This window comes from Pristis pectinata, chromosome 21, assembly GCF_009764475.1.
Source record: "Pristis pectinata isolate sPriPec2 chromosome 21, sPriPec2.1.pri, whole genome shotgun sequence".
Taxonomy (NCBI): Eukaryota; Metazoa; Chordata; class Chondrichthyes; order Rhinopristiformes; family Pristidae; genus Pristis; species Pristis pectinata.
In genome coordinates, this window is record NC_067425.1 from 1,627,201 (window position 1) to 1,641,468 (window position 14,268).

The following is a 14,268-nucleotide window of genomic DNA, read 5'->3' on the forward strand; positions in this document are numbered from 1 at the left end:
AAGCAGACTTCTTGCACCCCTGACACGGCCCCTGGCTGTTTCATGAGGTGTGCAAGCGCTCAGCGTTTTCAATGCCCTTATCAGCATGGGTGCACGGAAAACAATACTGACAACTGCTGCCTAACGAGGAGAGAAGTATTCGCTAGCTGTACGTCCAAACCCTAAGCTAAGATTTCACATGCCTTGGGTCACTACAGTATCAAGGCAAAAAACTGCCCGCAGACACACAGCTCCACACACCTCACGCGAGGTGAGGGTGGTGAGGTCCAACTCCAAAGAGATTAAAATTCCGACAAAAATGCACAAAATCTGTTCCATTTCTTGCAATATCCTGGCACCAACTCAACACCAAACCCACGCATTGCAGCTTTCAGTGCCACGAGATTGAATTCCTTACCCTATTTCAAATGTGAAATTTAATCAGTAATCCCTTTGGGAATACAATGACTCCTCATTAACACTTCAGATACTTTCCACAGCACAATTCTCATGTGAACCAGTGACATCTAGTGGCATAATGATTCTGCGCCAACTCTAGCACTTGTTCAAAAACTTGAAGGTTAAGCTGAGGCTTAAGGTCTCATTTCCAAAGTTCTGATTAACTGAAGATTCTTCATAGTTACAGGATCACCATTCCCAGAATACTTTGAAGAGAAAAGTGCAATGACTTCTACAAGGTACGACTCCCACCATTCTGTACACAGCATGATCCCACAAGCAGCAGGGAGAGGAAGGATAGTTAATCTGTTTCTGGGAATGTCAGCCTGGGCTGGAATGTTGGCCACCACAGCGGGAAACCTCCCTGCTCCTCTTTACCAGATCTTTAAACAGGAACATGCAGATGTGTTGGCCTAAATAAAAAGTTCAGTAAGAAGAACCAGGAGGATAGTTGACCCGGTGTTCGGGCAGATGCGAGAGAGTTTTGTCAACAGGCTCACCAATCTGGGATGTACCCCTGCAATTCTAGATACAACAGTGTATCTCAGCTTTCCTCCAGCAATGCCTGATTACTCAGTCCTCTGCTTTTCATTAGTAGAAATTGCAGGGGGGCAGACAAGTGCTCTTGTGGGTCGCAGACACAATTCCAGGATTTTACATTGCTACCCTGCTACCAAAGTCCTCTGACCCTACAAACATCTGACCCAAAGGTGAGCATACAACTCACTGCAACTCAGCTGGGACCTTATAGCTCAGCCCTCCAGTCCCAGCAACATCCTCGTGAATCTTTTCTGCAGCCACGTGGAGTATAAATGCTGGCCTGGCCTGGCCTGGCCTGTGGGGTTACACGGCCTGTTTCTCAGCAACAAACAGGCCAGGTGTCAGTCGATAAACAACACTGTGCAGTCAGAAAGGTGTCGGTATCCAACAACTAGGAACACTATTGACACTCTATGAGGTACACACTTCTGGAGTGGAATCTGCTGCAGGTTTAGCAGGCATCCCCTCCCCTGGGCACTAATGTATTGTCCCACGATTAATGAAAATATTGATGAAAGTGCAGCTGTGGGAAGATGCAGAGACATAAGATGATCCTGGACTCAGCTCTTGGGACAGTGTGTTCACATGGAAAGGTGAAACATCGAGGTCAATTGATCTCTCAGGGAAGGGGAAGGAGGAGGAAAAACCAGTGGCCAAGCACATCTGTACCACCAGGCAGAGGGAGAGACTATGTAGACAAGAGCTAGGAGCTTCAGTTTATTCAACTTTGCTGTTTCATCCCGACTTGGATAACTGGATTCATACCGTGAAACAGGGACTAGACTGTCAGTGCCCTTCCTTGAGGAACATTCCACTGACAATCTTACCTCTTTTCCTATCAGACTCAGGTTAAACACACAGATTAAGTAACTGGCTAACACATCAGCTTCAATCCAGAGCAGCGATAGTGGAGAGACCACCTGAATCAGTAATCAGGCCACAACTGCATCCCCTCTCCCTTTAAGGAGCCCACAAACTCCATGCTGCCTCCATCCGTTGAGAGGGCACACAAGCACAAAAACAGATTCCTCCACACTTTAGCCCTAGAAATGCTCAGCGAACATTTGACAAAAGGCATGGACTGCAGCCCTGGGGATAAAGGGAAAAGGAAGATGAGATGGAAAAGTTATCGTCTCTCTGTCAAGTGCTCCATTTCACCACTCAGTCAATAAGTGGCAAATTTCATTGTAAATGTAAGAAGTTAAATTCTGGCCCACAATTTAAGTCCACAGCAGGATTCTTGCCGCTCTCAACTCTCCCACAGTGGCTGCCCAGATGACAACACTTGGTAACAATGAGATAGCTACATACCAACCCACTCTCCTGGGTGCATTTCAACTACTCTTGGCTGTTAACCCTCCAACTGCTGACATCCAGGGAAATTTCAGTGTCCCTGGGCCAGCACAATGTACTAAAGTAAAACAGTTACCAGTAGGAGATATGTATTACAGTACTTCCCTGTGCAGTAAATGCAAGAATACAGACAGAAACAGCAGCAGGAAACACAGTCCATCCTGCTCCACCACCCAGCTAGATCACTGAACATGAAGAAATTCAAGGTTTAAAACTAAATTAACAATTCAGCTGCCAGACCTCTCCTGGTTCACTTAAACTTTACTCTTACTTTGTTTATTGGTTATCTTTTTGTCAAGTTAATCTGCAGGGCTGTCAACTTCCATCATCTACTCAAGCACAGGCTACACCCCTTCCCCACACTTTGGGACCATTGAAACGTACAGCACAGAAACAAACCCTTTTGGCCCACCCCGTCCATGCCCACAGTGACGTCCATACATGCTAACCCCACTTGCCTGCATTAGGCCCGTGTTCCTCAATGCCTTTCCTATCCAAGTACCTGTTGTAACTGTATCTGTCTCTACAACATCCTCTGGCAGCTCATTCCAGACATTCACCAACCGAGTGTGAAAAAATGACCCCTCAGGTCTCCTTTAAATTTCTCCCGTCTCACCTTAAACCTGCTCCTTCTGGTCCTGGACTCCCCTGCCCTGGGAAAAAGGGATCGCTACAGATGACGAGAGTGTGGCTATTTAATGAACAGGGTGAGTGTTGATGGGTATGATGAGAAGCTCTGAGAGGTGCGCTTGTGATTCTTGTCCCATCCAGAGGGCAGGTGGCAGTTCCACAATAAATGCCATTAACAAAAATAGAAGTGCATGTAACTGGAGACAACTTGGTGAAGTGTTAATGTTGGGATATTGGGGAAGCAGTTGACCATTTCCTCTGCCAGCTCGCTCCATATACCCACCACCCTGTGTGTGGAAAAACTGCCCCTCAGGTCTCTCTTAAATCTTTCCCCTTTCACCTTAAACCTAGACTCCCATACCCTGGGAAAAATCCACCATATCTCTGCCCCTCATGATTTTATAAACATCCAAGATCACCTCTCAGCCTCCTATGATCCAGGAAAACTGCCCAAGCCTATCCAGTCTCTCATAACTCAAGCCCTCCAGTCTCAGTAACATCCTCATGAATATTTTCTGCTCTCTCTCCAGCTTAATGACGTCCTTCCTATAGGTGGGTGACCAGAACTGCACACAGTGCTCCACCAAGTGTGGTCTCACCAACAACTAGTACAGTTGTTACAAATCCTGTAATCAATGCCACTCTCTGTGTAAAAAATACTTTACCCTCAAATCCCTTCTGTTTTTGATACCCCTACTGTGGGCAAGAGACTCTGACTACCTACCCTAGCAATGCCTCTTATAACCTACACACCTCTCAGCCTCCTTGCTCCAGGGAAAACAAGCCCAGCCTGTCCAATCTCTCCCCATAACTAAAGTCTTCCCATCCAGGCAACATCCAGGTGAACGTCCTCTGCACTCGTTCCAGCACAACCACATCCTTCCTGTAGTGTGGTGACCAGAACTGCAAGCACCTGCTGGGGGAACTCAGCAGGTCAGGCAGCATCCACGGAGGGAAATAAACAGTCAACGTTTCAGGGTGAGACCCTTCATCAGATCTGGAAGGAAGAGGGGAGAAGCCAGAATAAGAAGGTCAGGGGAGGGGAGGAGCACAGGTTGGCAGGTGAGTCCAGGTGAGGGGAGAAGGTAGGTGGGGGGGGGGGTGAGAGGGGGGATGAAAGGGAGTGATGGGAGAAGCTGAGAGGTGATGGGTGGAAGAGGCAAAGGGCTGAAGGAGGAGGAATCCAGTAGGACAGGGCAGTGGACCATGGAATAAAGGGAAGGAGGTGTGGAATAGATGGGCAGGTCATGAGGACAGGGGAGGGGAAAGGGAAGGGGTGGGGGGGGCCACAGGAAAACAAAAGGGGGAAAAGAAGAGGGGAGGGGTTACCAGAAGTTAGAGAAATCAACGTTGAGGCCGTCAAGTCACCAGTCAACCACTGGGTTCAAAATGCCAATTTAAACAGGACCACTGCAGAAAATCAAATGCTGCAAAACTCTGCGCTAGTCAGGATCGCGTTGGAGTTTTCTCCTTTACTAGATGCTGTGATTACACAGCCCAACCCTCATTGTTCCCTGCACAACTCTCCTGCATTGGAGACCCACAAGACAGTTAATGTATTGCTCAGCTTTGAATCCACCCACAGTCAGGCAGATGATAATGTTCAACAATACAACAGGTCAGTTAGACGAAGCACCGATGCTAAAAGCAATGGAAATGATTGGCAAGGAATAGAAACAGAAAATGCTGGAAAAACTGTTCCCTTGTACTACCTCAATGTACTGATATGATGAAATGATCTGTATGATGGCATGCAAAACAACGTTTTTCACTGCACATTTGACAGTAATAAATCAAGTTACCAAGTTAAAACTCAGCAGGGCAGGTAGCACCTGTGGAAAGAGAGAGTTAACGTTTCAGGTCAAAGACCCTTCATCAGAACTTGAGAGGTCATCAGATGTGAAATGTTAGCCAAGTCTCTTGTACCTTACTGTGTACCTTACTTCATGCACCTTACTGAACAAGACTCAGCCCCTTCTGAAGAGGGATGCAATCACACAGAGACAGCCGCCACCAGTTCAGCGACCTGATGCTGACAGCAATGACAGCTCAGGTGGAATACACCCCCATGGCACCACGGTAATGGAACCATGCCGCCACCTGGTGGTGACTGCAGCACAGAGCTACCTGAAGGTCTTGCATCTGCACAGAACTGGTTTCCAGTTCACTGCTTGGACAGTGAACCCAAAGGAAGCAGACAGTAAGAAAGACTTTAAAAAGGGTGTGTGACGATCACTTAGTACCAATTCAACTGAAAGACAGAAAGTTATGGGCTCATGCCCCGTTTTGCCAATTTGGAACACAGTCTAATGTAGCACAGGAGTGCTGCATTTACTTAGAGACATTAAACTAAATTTAGGAAATTTGTTGAAGATCGTATAACACTCTCCCAAGAGCAAATAGTTCTCCTAGTGCCTTAAGTGTTATAGAATCGTACAGCATGAACACAGGCCATTCAGCCCAACTCACCCATGTCAACCCTTCCATATTAACCCCCTCCAGCGCTTGTCCCATAGCCCTCTAGGCTGAAGCAATTTAAGTGTTCATCGAGACACTTCCTAAATGCTGTCACCGTCCCAGCTTCACCCATTCTCTCAGGCAGTGCACTCCAGAAACACTGGGATTCCAGATGGTCGCTTACTTTCTTGACATGAGTAGAGGCTGTGGCATGTTAATACTGCCTATCTTGTAACTGTAGAATGCCAATTTAAACAGGACCACCGCAGAAAATAAAGCGCTGGAAGAACTTCCTCAGTCTCCTCCCTTTTGTACATGAGGAATTGGGATGTCTGGCAGTGTGAAAACACATACTGATAATATACAACCTTTATACTTTGGATGCAATTTCACTAATGGGTTAAAAACTTAAGATGCAGAGTATGTAACTACTGGATAAAAGCCTTGATCCAAGAGCACGTTAGGACAAGCATTGGTCTCACCGTGTAGATGGCCAGAATAGCAAGCTGGTTGTAGGGGCGCCCATTTTTCGGTGCAATCTGTTGGGCTTTCAAATACCAACTGTGGAGAAGAGAGCAGGCATTAAAAACAGTCACATTCCAGCCTCCAACAGTACTGTAAACACACCCCCCTCCTGCTAAACACTCAGTCATCAGATGGTTTATGCCTCTTCAGATATTTATGTCTGAAAAGTTTTCCCACAGTTGAACATGAACAGAGAAATTCACAGAAGTAGAAAGAGCCATCGCAATTAATCTGGCCAGTCTCAGTTCAATTAACTACACACTGTCCCCTGACACACACCCCTCAATCCCATGCCTCCCAAGAAATGTATCCAGCTCACCCCTGCACAGCCCAAGATTAACCAGTTGGTGTATGCATCTAATGCCCAGAATGTTGAGGAACTGTCCCTTGCTCTGGTCAGAGCTCCAGTCACCCTCTCAGTTGCAGAGCTCGTAACTGAGCCCAAGGATTCAGTACCAACATCCCAGAGATCTTGCAAACCTCAGCTGGCAGGGGCCTCATCTCACAGATCAGGAGTCTAACCAAGCTGTCAGTTCAGCTACTTTCTGGCCCTCACAGTACTGATGTGCTTGGAGCTGTATCTGCTGATTCAAGTGATACTTGTCTGGAGTTTTGTACAGACTTCACTCCCTAAAACTTCTGCTTTACCAACAGGTAAGATTTGGAGACCTTATCTGTTTATCTCCCCCTAGTACAGAAGAGCTCTTGGTATTTGGGGAAGTGTAGCAGCACAGACTGAAGGTTGGTTACCACATGGAAGAGTCAGGATAACCAGGTCTTTTTCTGGCTGGAACTAGTGGAGTGGCTCAAGGATCAGTTCTTCTTGGCCTCTTGGCCAGGAGAAGGGGGCAGAATGCAAGTTTACCAATGACACAAAAATAGGTGGGAGGGTGTGTTGTGATGAAGATGCCTGGACTGTACCAAGATGTACATAGGCTGAGTGAGTGGGTGAAAACTTGGCAAATGGAGCTTAATGTGGGGAAGTGTGAGGTCACTTCAGTAAGAGAAATCTAAAGGAAGACTATTAGCTAAATGAAGGGAGATTGCAGATGAGCAAAATCCAGAGGGATCTAGTTGTGCTTGTGCATGAATCGCAAAAAGCAGGCAGGCAGGTGCAGCAAGGCAAGAGAAGCGCTGGCTTTCACTGTACGGGGGTTGGAATAGGGAAGCATTGTTACAATTGTACTGGTGAGTCCAGACCTGACAGACTGTGCACAGTTTCGATCCCTTTATTTAAAGATATACTAGCATTTAGAGGCAGTGTGAAATAGATTCACCAGGCTAATTGCTGAAATGAGTTGTCACAGAGTCAGAGTTGAACAGCACAGGACAGAAACAGGGCCTTCAGCACGAGCTCTGCTCCAGTCTCCCGTACCCTACCCGTGGTCAACAAAGATGCACCCGCCCCCCTTCTTAATGCTGACCTACCCCTCCCTGAACTCACCCACCGCATCCTTCTTGGTGAATACAGATGAGAAGTATTCACTTAGGACCTTACTTACATCGCCTGGCTCCATAGATAAATTACTCCTTTGGTCTCCAAGGGGACCCACTCTTTCCCTGGAGACCCTCTTGCTCCTGAGAATACTCTGGGATTCTACTTTATCTCAATCAGTGCCAGAAAGCAAAGGGTAATGGTTGATGGGTGTGTTTGTGACTGGAAGGCTGTTCCCAATGAGTTCCACAGGACTCACTGTAACAGAAGTGTGCTGGGAAGAAGCTGAATTTACTAGACAAGGACTATTCAGAGGATGAAGAAGTGACCACATCAACAAGTTTATGATAAATAACTCGTACACTAAGTAGAGGAAAACAACTTGGTTGATTGAGGTGGAGCGGGTGGAAGAGTGGAGTTCAGAACAACTGGGCACAAGGTATGATGGAGGTCATTCCAGAGGAATGGGCAGTGGTTCCTCACACAAAGGGTGGCCGGAATCTGGACACTCAGTGCAAGGAGCAAATCAAGGACTGATAGATTTTGTTGGGTCAGGGCCTGAGAGTGATGGAACCCAGGCAGGTGTAGATGGAGGCAGTGCCAGCAGTGGCTCGATGAGTAGCACAGACCTCTGAGGCAACACACTGGGGGAATCAGGTCCAACAGAATAGTCCTCTCACTGTAGTACTGGCTCACCAGCAATAGCCAAACACTCGGCTGCCAGGTGTAACCCTGAAAGTGGCTCACTGAGTCACAGCCTTGTCTCTGAAGCAGAAACGAGGTTTCATAGCAGAGACTTGAGCACAAAATTATCCAGGTGAACACTCCACTGCAGTGCTGAGAGGGTCCTGCATTGTCAGGTGAGATGTTGAACCAAGGCCCAGACTGATGTCTCATGTAGACGTGAAAGATCCCGGAGCATCATTTCAAAAAGCTGGAGAACTCTCCCCAGTACCCTAGCCGGTGTCAACATCAATAAAATCATACAGCTATTTGTGGGAGTGTGCTGGCCATACATCAAAACTACTTCATTGGTTATGAAGCCATTAAGAATATCCCAACACCTCACACAGAGTGCTCTCTGTGTAAGATAGAGATCAATTGTGACCTGACTGAACAGTGGAGCAGACATGAGAAGCTCAGTACTATCTTCTGGCTCCCATCATCCCCAAAGCTGGCTGTAAGGATGATGTATTTAAAAATCACACTGATGTTTAGCAGTGGGGATAAAACATAGCTTAATGACTAAGACAAGTTTTTCATTGTACCTCGGTACAAGTGACAATAATAAACCAATACCAATCTGAATCTCTCAGACAAAAAAATGCTAAATAGAGAAAGAGGAGAATTTTTAAATCAAGTGGGTCTAAGATATAAAGCTAAACTTCGTTAGGAATTTGAGGAGATTTGGTCTGTCACCAAAGACTTGCAGCAGATGTATGGTGGAGAGCATTGACTGGTTGCATCACCACATGGTATGGAAGCTCCAATGTGCAGGATCAGAAGAGGCTGCAGAGGGTTTTAGACTCAGCCAGCTCCATCACGGGCACAACCCTCCCCACCATTGAGGACATCTTCAAGAGGCAATGACTCAAGGAAGCAGCATCCATCACGAAGGACCCTCACCACCCGGGACACGCCCTCTTCACATTACTGCCATCAGGGAGGAGGTACAGGAGCCTAGAGACCCACACTCAATGTTTCAGGAACAGCTTCTTCCCCTCTACCATCAGATTTCTGAACGGTCCATGGTTATTCCTCTTTTGGCACTCTTTATTTTGTAATTTATAGTAATTTTACATCTTTGCACTGTACTGCTGCCGCAAAACAACAAATTTCACGTCATATAAGTCAGTGATAATAAACCTGATTCTGATAAATGGGAAGGGGTGGTGCCAACCCCCTGCACTAACAACAGATTAGTACAGATAAGAGCCAAAACCAAAATGGAAGTAACATCAATAATGAGGATGGAGGACTGTGGTTTAACTCCACGTCTCAACTGGACAGTGATACTGCACCTGCGAGCCTTGCCATAGTTGGTGGTGTCGTTGGCCTGCTCTCTGTAGCGGGCAATGTCTCCCTGACAGATCAGACATCGCTGAGCACTGATCAATGCATACTTCACCTAGAGTTCAAACAGAACCAGTTACTGGATTAGTACAAAAATCGTTGGGGAGCGCTGAACATTTTACAGAAGGGCTGCGATTCCAGAGCTACTGTGCATTGGAATGGAACACACCCCAAGCAGAAAGCCTGGCTGAGCAGAGCACAACATGGTGGGGGGGAGGGGTGGGATTCGATGGCAGCACCAGGGCAGAAAGAGTCTGATGGGACCAGTCCACCTCAAAAGCAATCGTACCCAAGATACACAGCTTATAAAAGCCAGGGCAAATTATTATCACTGAATTCATTATTTCCACTCTTCCCAGAACCTGTTTAATCACTGCTCCAAGTTTCTGTACTTTAGAATAATGATTTCCACTTAAACTGCAGAAACCAATCCCTGTTGCCCATTTCAACAAGAGGGTTTGCATGGAGCTCACTGGTACTCACCACTTTGCGAAGTGGCTTGCTGCGTATGGCCATCCCATCCATGTAATCTTCCAGTTTAAACTGATACGTGACCTGCAGCTTGTGCAGAAGGCTGTCAAAGAAGCTGGTTCCCTGGAACAGAAACAAACTCTGGATTACCCCCTGGATAGAAACAAGCCTGGCCTCTGATCCACAATGCATGTGTTGTGCCGACCTCCTCTCTTCCTCTAACAAAGGGGGTGTGGTGAGGCAGCATCTCTCAACTACAGAGGGCAGAAATAAGCCACAGTCCTTACTGGAGGACAAAGACTCAGACGTGAGCCCTTCACCTGGCCGAGTGTCCTTCCTTTGAACATTGACTGGGAAGGAAGCAAGAAAAAGACCACGGATGGAAAGGGTGACAGTTCAGAGGGGAGGAGGAGGTACAGACAGAGAGGGGTGATCAGAGATGCACTGGCTGACGAGAAGCACTTATAACAAATGAAAATTTGAAGATCTACACTGAAGTTCATCTAAATTGAACATCTGAAACAAATTCTCACCTCATCCAATAATTTTAAAAGCTTCCCTCGGATTTCTTCCCCATTCTCTCCAGAAGGCTCCTTCAGCATCTGCCGGAACTTCTCAATGACCTGATAGAAGGCATTTTTCCACATAGTCTGTTCCACGTTCTGATTGTCTGAATATTCTATATCGGTGAGAATGCAACGCTCATACAGGAGCAGAATCTCTGCCCTACCAGAAGAAGAGGGAGGGCTGTCAATCAGCATCCATGGAGAGAAAACCAGGGTTAATGCTTGAGATCAATGATCTAACTGCTTTTGTGTCAGATTTCCAGTAGGTGCAGTTCTTTACATTAAGGATTTTAATAAAACATCCTACAGCACAATACCCAGGGGCTTCACTGTCCACATGGGGTCTACACCCTCCCTGTGTAGAGCTCACACACAACCCCCCACCCACATCCAACGGCCCCAACTATCTAATCCACCTCAGTCCACAAGTTCCAACAAGGCACCCACCCACACTGAGCTCCAACACATTATTCACCCACCATACTAAGAGGAAGCACACACCATCCTCCCAATTCAATGCTCCCTCAAAATATACATTCACTCTTCCCGAGAGAGACTCTGGCACTGCACCCACTCATCATCCCTAGCACTGAGCCAGCACAAAACTCCAACCCAGCATGCATCCACCCTCCTCAGACTGAGCTCCAACACACCACTGCCCCTGTCTGGCCGCAGTACAGAGCTACAACACACTACTTGCCCCTTTCCTGCCACAATATGGAGCTATGACACACCATTGCCCTTAGGTAAAGTCTGGAATTCTTTAGTTAAACCCATCTGCCTACTGTTTTAAGATTCTTTTTACCTAAGTCTTCAATAAAGCTCTTGGTGACCTAGCCCAGTACTTTGTGTCAGATTTTGCCTAACATTACTCCTGTGAAGAACTTCTGGACATTTTTACGACTTAAAGATTTGTAACTGAGCTACTGTTGCAAGAAAAAGGTAAATGTGAACACTCTTGCCAGTTGGCAGCAGGGCAGAGCACTGCTCAAAGTGCGAGCAGCACATCTAGCATGATCTGGGAGTTCTCTGCAGAAAGCACATGATGTGTCCAATCTTATTCAGAGCTAGCCCCATTGACTGTGCAACAGAGTCCCTATGTTCTCTGGTACCGTCAGCCCAGGTGTGGAACTTGCAGAGGACTGGAAGTGACTCCTCTACAATGATTCTGCCCAACTCACACGAACACCTCGCAACAGCCGATTTCCAGGCCTTTTCTCCCGATATACAAAAATGACTTGCAACATCGACCAAAGGGCTGATCTGTCGACTAAATGGAAGTGATAGAAACATATTTCTCTGCAGATTTTGTCCTCACTCAGACCCAGACATGATACCCTCTCACAGGAGAACATGACAGCAGGATCAAATAACATTTGAAAACTCCGGTTGGATCAATGGTGCGGCTTCAGAAGGAACATTGATGGTCAGGGAACAGTTCTGCCTCATCCTGCTTTTTATGTGAGGTGGAAGAACAAAAGCAGTGGGAATTACTAGGTGGGGTCACAACCAGCACCAGTATAATTCACTTGGATCCCATTCATTATGTTCATGGCTGATCTAAGTTGACTTCAACTCCTCTTCTGTGCCAGTTCCCCATAAAACCTCAGTTGGTATTGGGATTGGTTTATTATTGTCACTTGTACCAAGGGACAGTGAAAAACTTGTCTTGAATACCGATCGTACAGGTCAGTTCATTACACAGTGCAGTTACACTGAGTCAGTACAGGGTGCATTGAGGTAGTACAGGTAAAAACAATAACAGTACAGAGTGTCACAGTCCCTTCCAACCCCTTCACAATAAAGGACAACATGCCGTTTGCCTTCTTAAAAACCTGTTGGACCTGCCAGCTAACTTCTTGTGGTTCGTGCACCAGAACACCTCGATCCCTCTGAACCTCACACATCTGCAGTCTCTCCCCATGTAGATAATAATCTGCCTTTTGATTCCTCTTACTGATATGTATGACCTCATTTTCCCACATTAAACCACTTGCCAGGTTTTCACCTACTCATCCAATCCACCTGTATGCTGCAGAATCACAACGTCCTCATCACAACATCTCTTCCATCTATTCTTGTATCAGCAGCAAACCTGGACACCTCATGTCATTCCCACTTCCAGGTCATTAATTGAGGGCCAAGAACTGATCTCTAGGATGCTCCATTGATTACATCCCTCCAGACTGAAAAGGACCCATTTATTCCAACCCTGTTTTCTATGTGTCAGCCAGTTCTCAACCCATTCCAACACACTTCCAACACACACAAGAAACTGCAGAGAGCTGTGGACAGCCCAGCATGTCACAGAAACCAGCCTCCCCTCCCTGCACTCTGTCTTTACCTCTCACTACCTTGGTGAAGCAGCAGGCATAATCAAAGACCCCACCCACCCAGGTCATTCCCTCTTCTCTCCTCTTCCATCGGGTAGAAGATACAGGAGCCTGAGGGCACGTACCACCAGGCTTGAGGACAGCTTCTATCCCACTGTGATAAGACTATTGAACGGTTCCCCTATACAATGAGATGGACTCTGACCTCACAATCTACCTTGTTGTGACCTTGCACCTTATTGCACTGCACTTTCTCTGTAGCTGTGACACTTTACTCTGTACTGTTATTGTTTTTACCTGTACTACCTCAATGCACTCTGTACTAACTCAATGTAACTGCACTGTGTAATGAATTGACCTGTACGATTGGTATGCAAGACAAGTTTTTCCACTGTACCTCGGTACAAGTGACAATAATAAACCTTCCTCCAGTACATTGGGCTCTTAATTTATGCACAGTCTCTTATGTGATTCTTTGTCAAATGCCTTTTGGAAATCTAAATACACTACACAGGTTTCCCTCCATCAACTCTCCCTGTCCTATGCTCAAAGAATTCAAGGAAACTACCAAACTCCCCAATAACGAGTTTAATTTCTCTTTCTCCACATCAATGCCTCCTCCATGGTGCTGCCTGATATTTCCTGCTTTCTCTTCAGATTTCCAGCATCCACAGTATTTTGCATTTGTTGTTTCACCCAGCTCACCTTCACTTGTCTCACTATCATAAGTTAATGTGAAGCAAGGTTTAAATGAAATTATTTATCTCGTTAAGATTAGATTACATAACTGAGATGCCCAGTCAGGATTTAGAACCACAGAGTGTACAACATAGAAACAGGCCCATCAGCCCACCACATTCATGCTGACCTTTTTGCCCGCATTAGGACCGTATGCTTCTGTGCCTTGCCCATTTAACGCAGTCTAAATGTCTCAAACACAGAGATTGTATCCGATTCCACCACCGACTCTGCCAGTCAGTTCCAGATAGCAACCATTTTCTGTGTAAAACCTTTCCCCTCAGACATCCCTTAAAACTCCCTCCTCTCACCTTGAAACCATGCCCACTTGTTTTTGATAACCCTACCATACCTAAAACTATTTAATTACATTTGACTGCACATGAAACAGGAATTGAATTTTGTATTGGACCATCAAACCCAGGTAAAGTACTTGCCAATTAGGGTAGAACTAAGCTTCTGTTTTGCTGAACATTATTCAAAATTCATAGAAATCAGTAACACAGATCATCATTCAGTTCATTGTGCTCATGAATAGCAAAAAGAGATTATGAGATCATTCCCACTTCCCAGTCCACAGTAGCCCCCAGTGGAATATGGCACATCAGATGCAAACCTTGGAACAGATAAGATTCCTGGATGTTAAGGGAGAAGGAATGTTAACCATGGTGGAAAATGGCACAAGTAGAAGATCAGGCATGAATGGGAG

General features: G+C 46.2%; 1 protein-coding gene across 2 annotated transcripts in view; it reads right to left on the bottom strand.

Moving 5' to 3' along the window:
• smg6 (SMG6 nonsense mediated mRNA decay factor) overlaps window positions 1-14,268 on the bottom strand; it is a 305,342-nt gene that overhangs the window by 287,215 nt on the left and 3,859 nt on the right. Inside the window, exons 3-6 of one of the 2 annotated variants that reach the window (XM_052035245.1) lie at window positions 10,456-10,648; window positions 9,935-10,045; window positions 9,400-9,506; window positions 5,901-5,979 (exon numbers count right to left, since the gene is read on the bottom strand). In XM_052035245.1, coding sequence (XP_051891205.1) covers window positions 5,901-5,979; window positions 9,400-9,506; window positions 9,935-10,045; window positions 10,456-10,648 — 490 coding nt within the window. Of the gene's footprint in view, window positions 1-397; window positions 413-5,900; window positions 5,980-9,399; window positions 9,507-9,934; window positions 10,046-10,455; window positions 10,649-14,268 lie in introns of those variants that run through there. The other variant, XM_052035247.1, reaches the window with a different exon arrangement.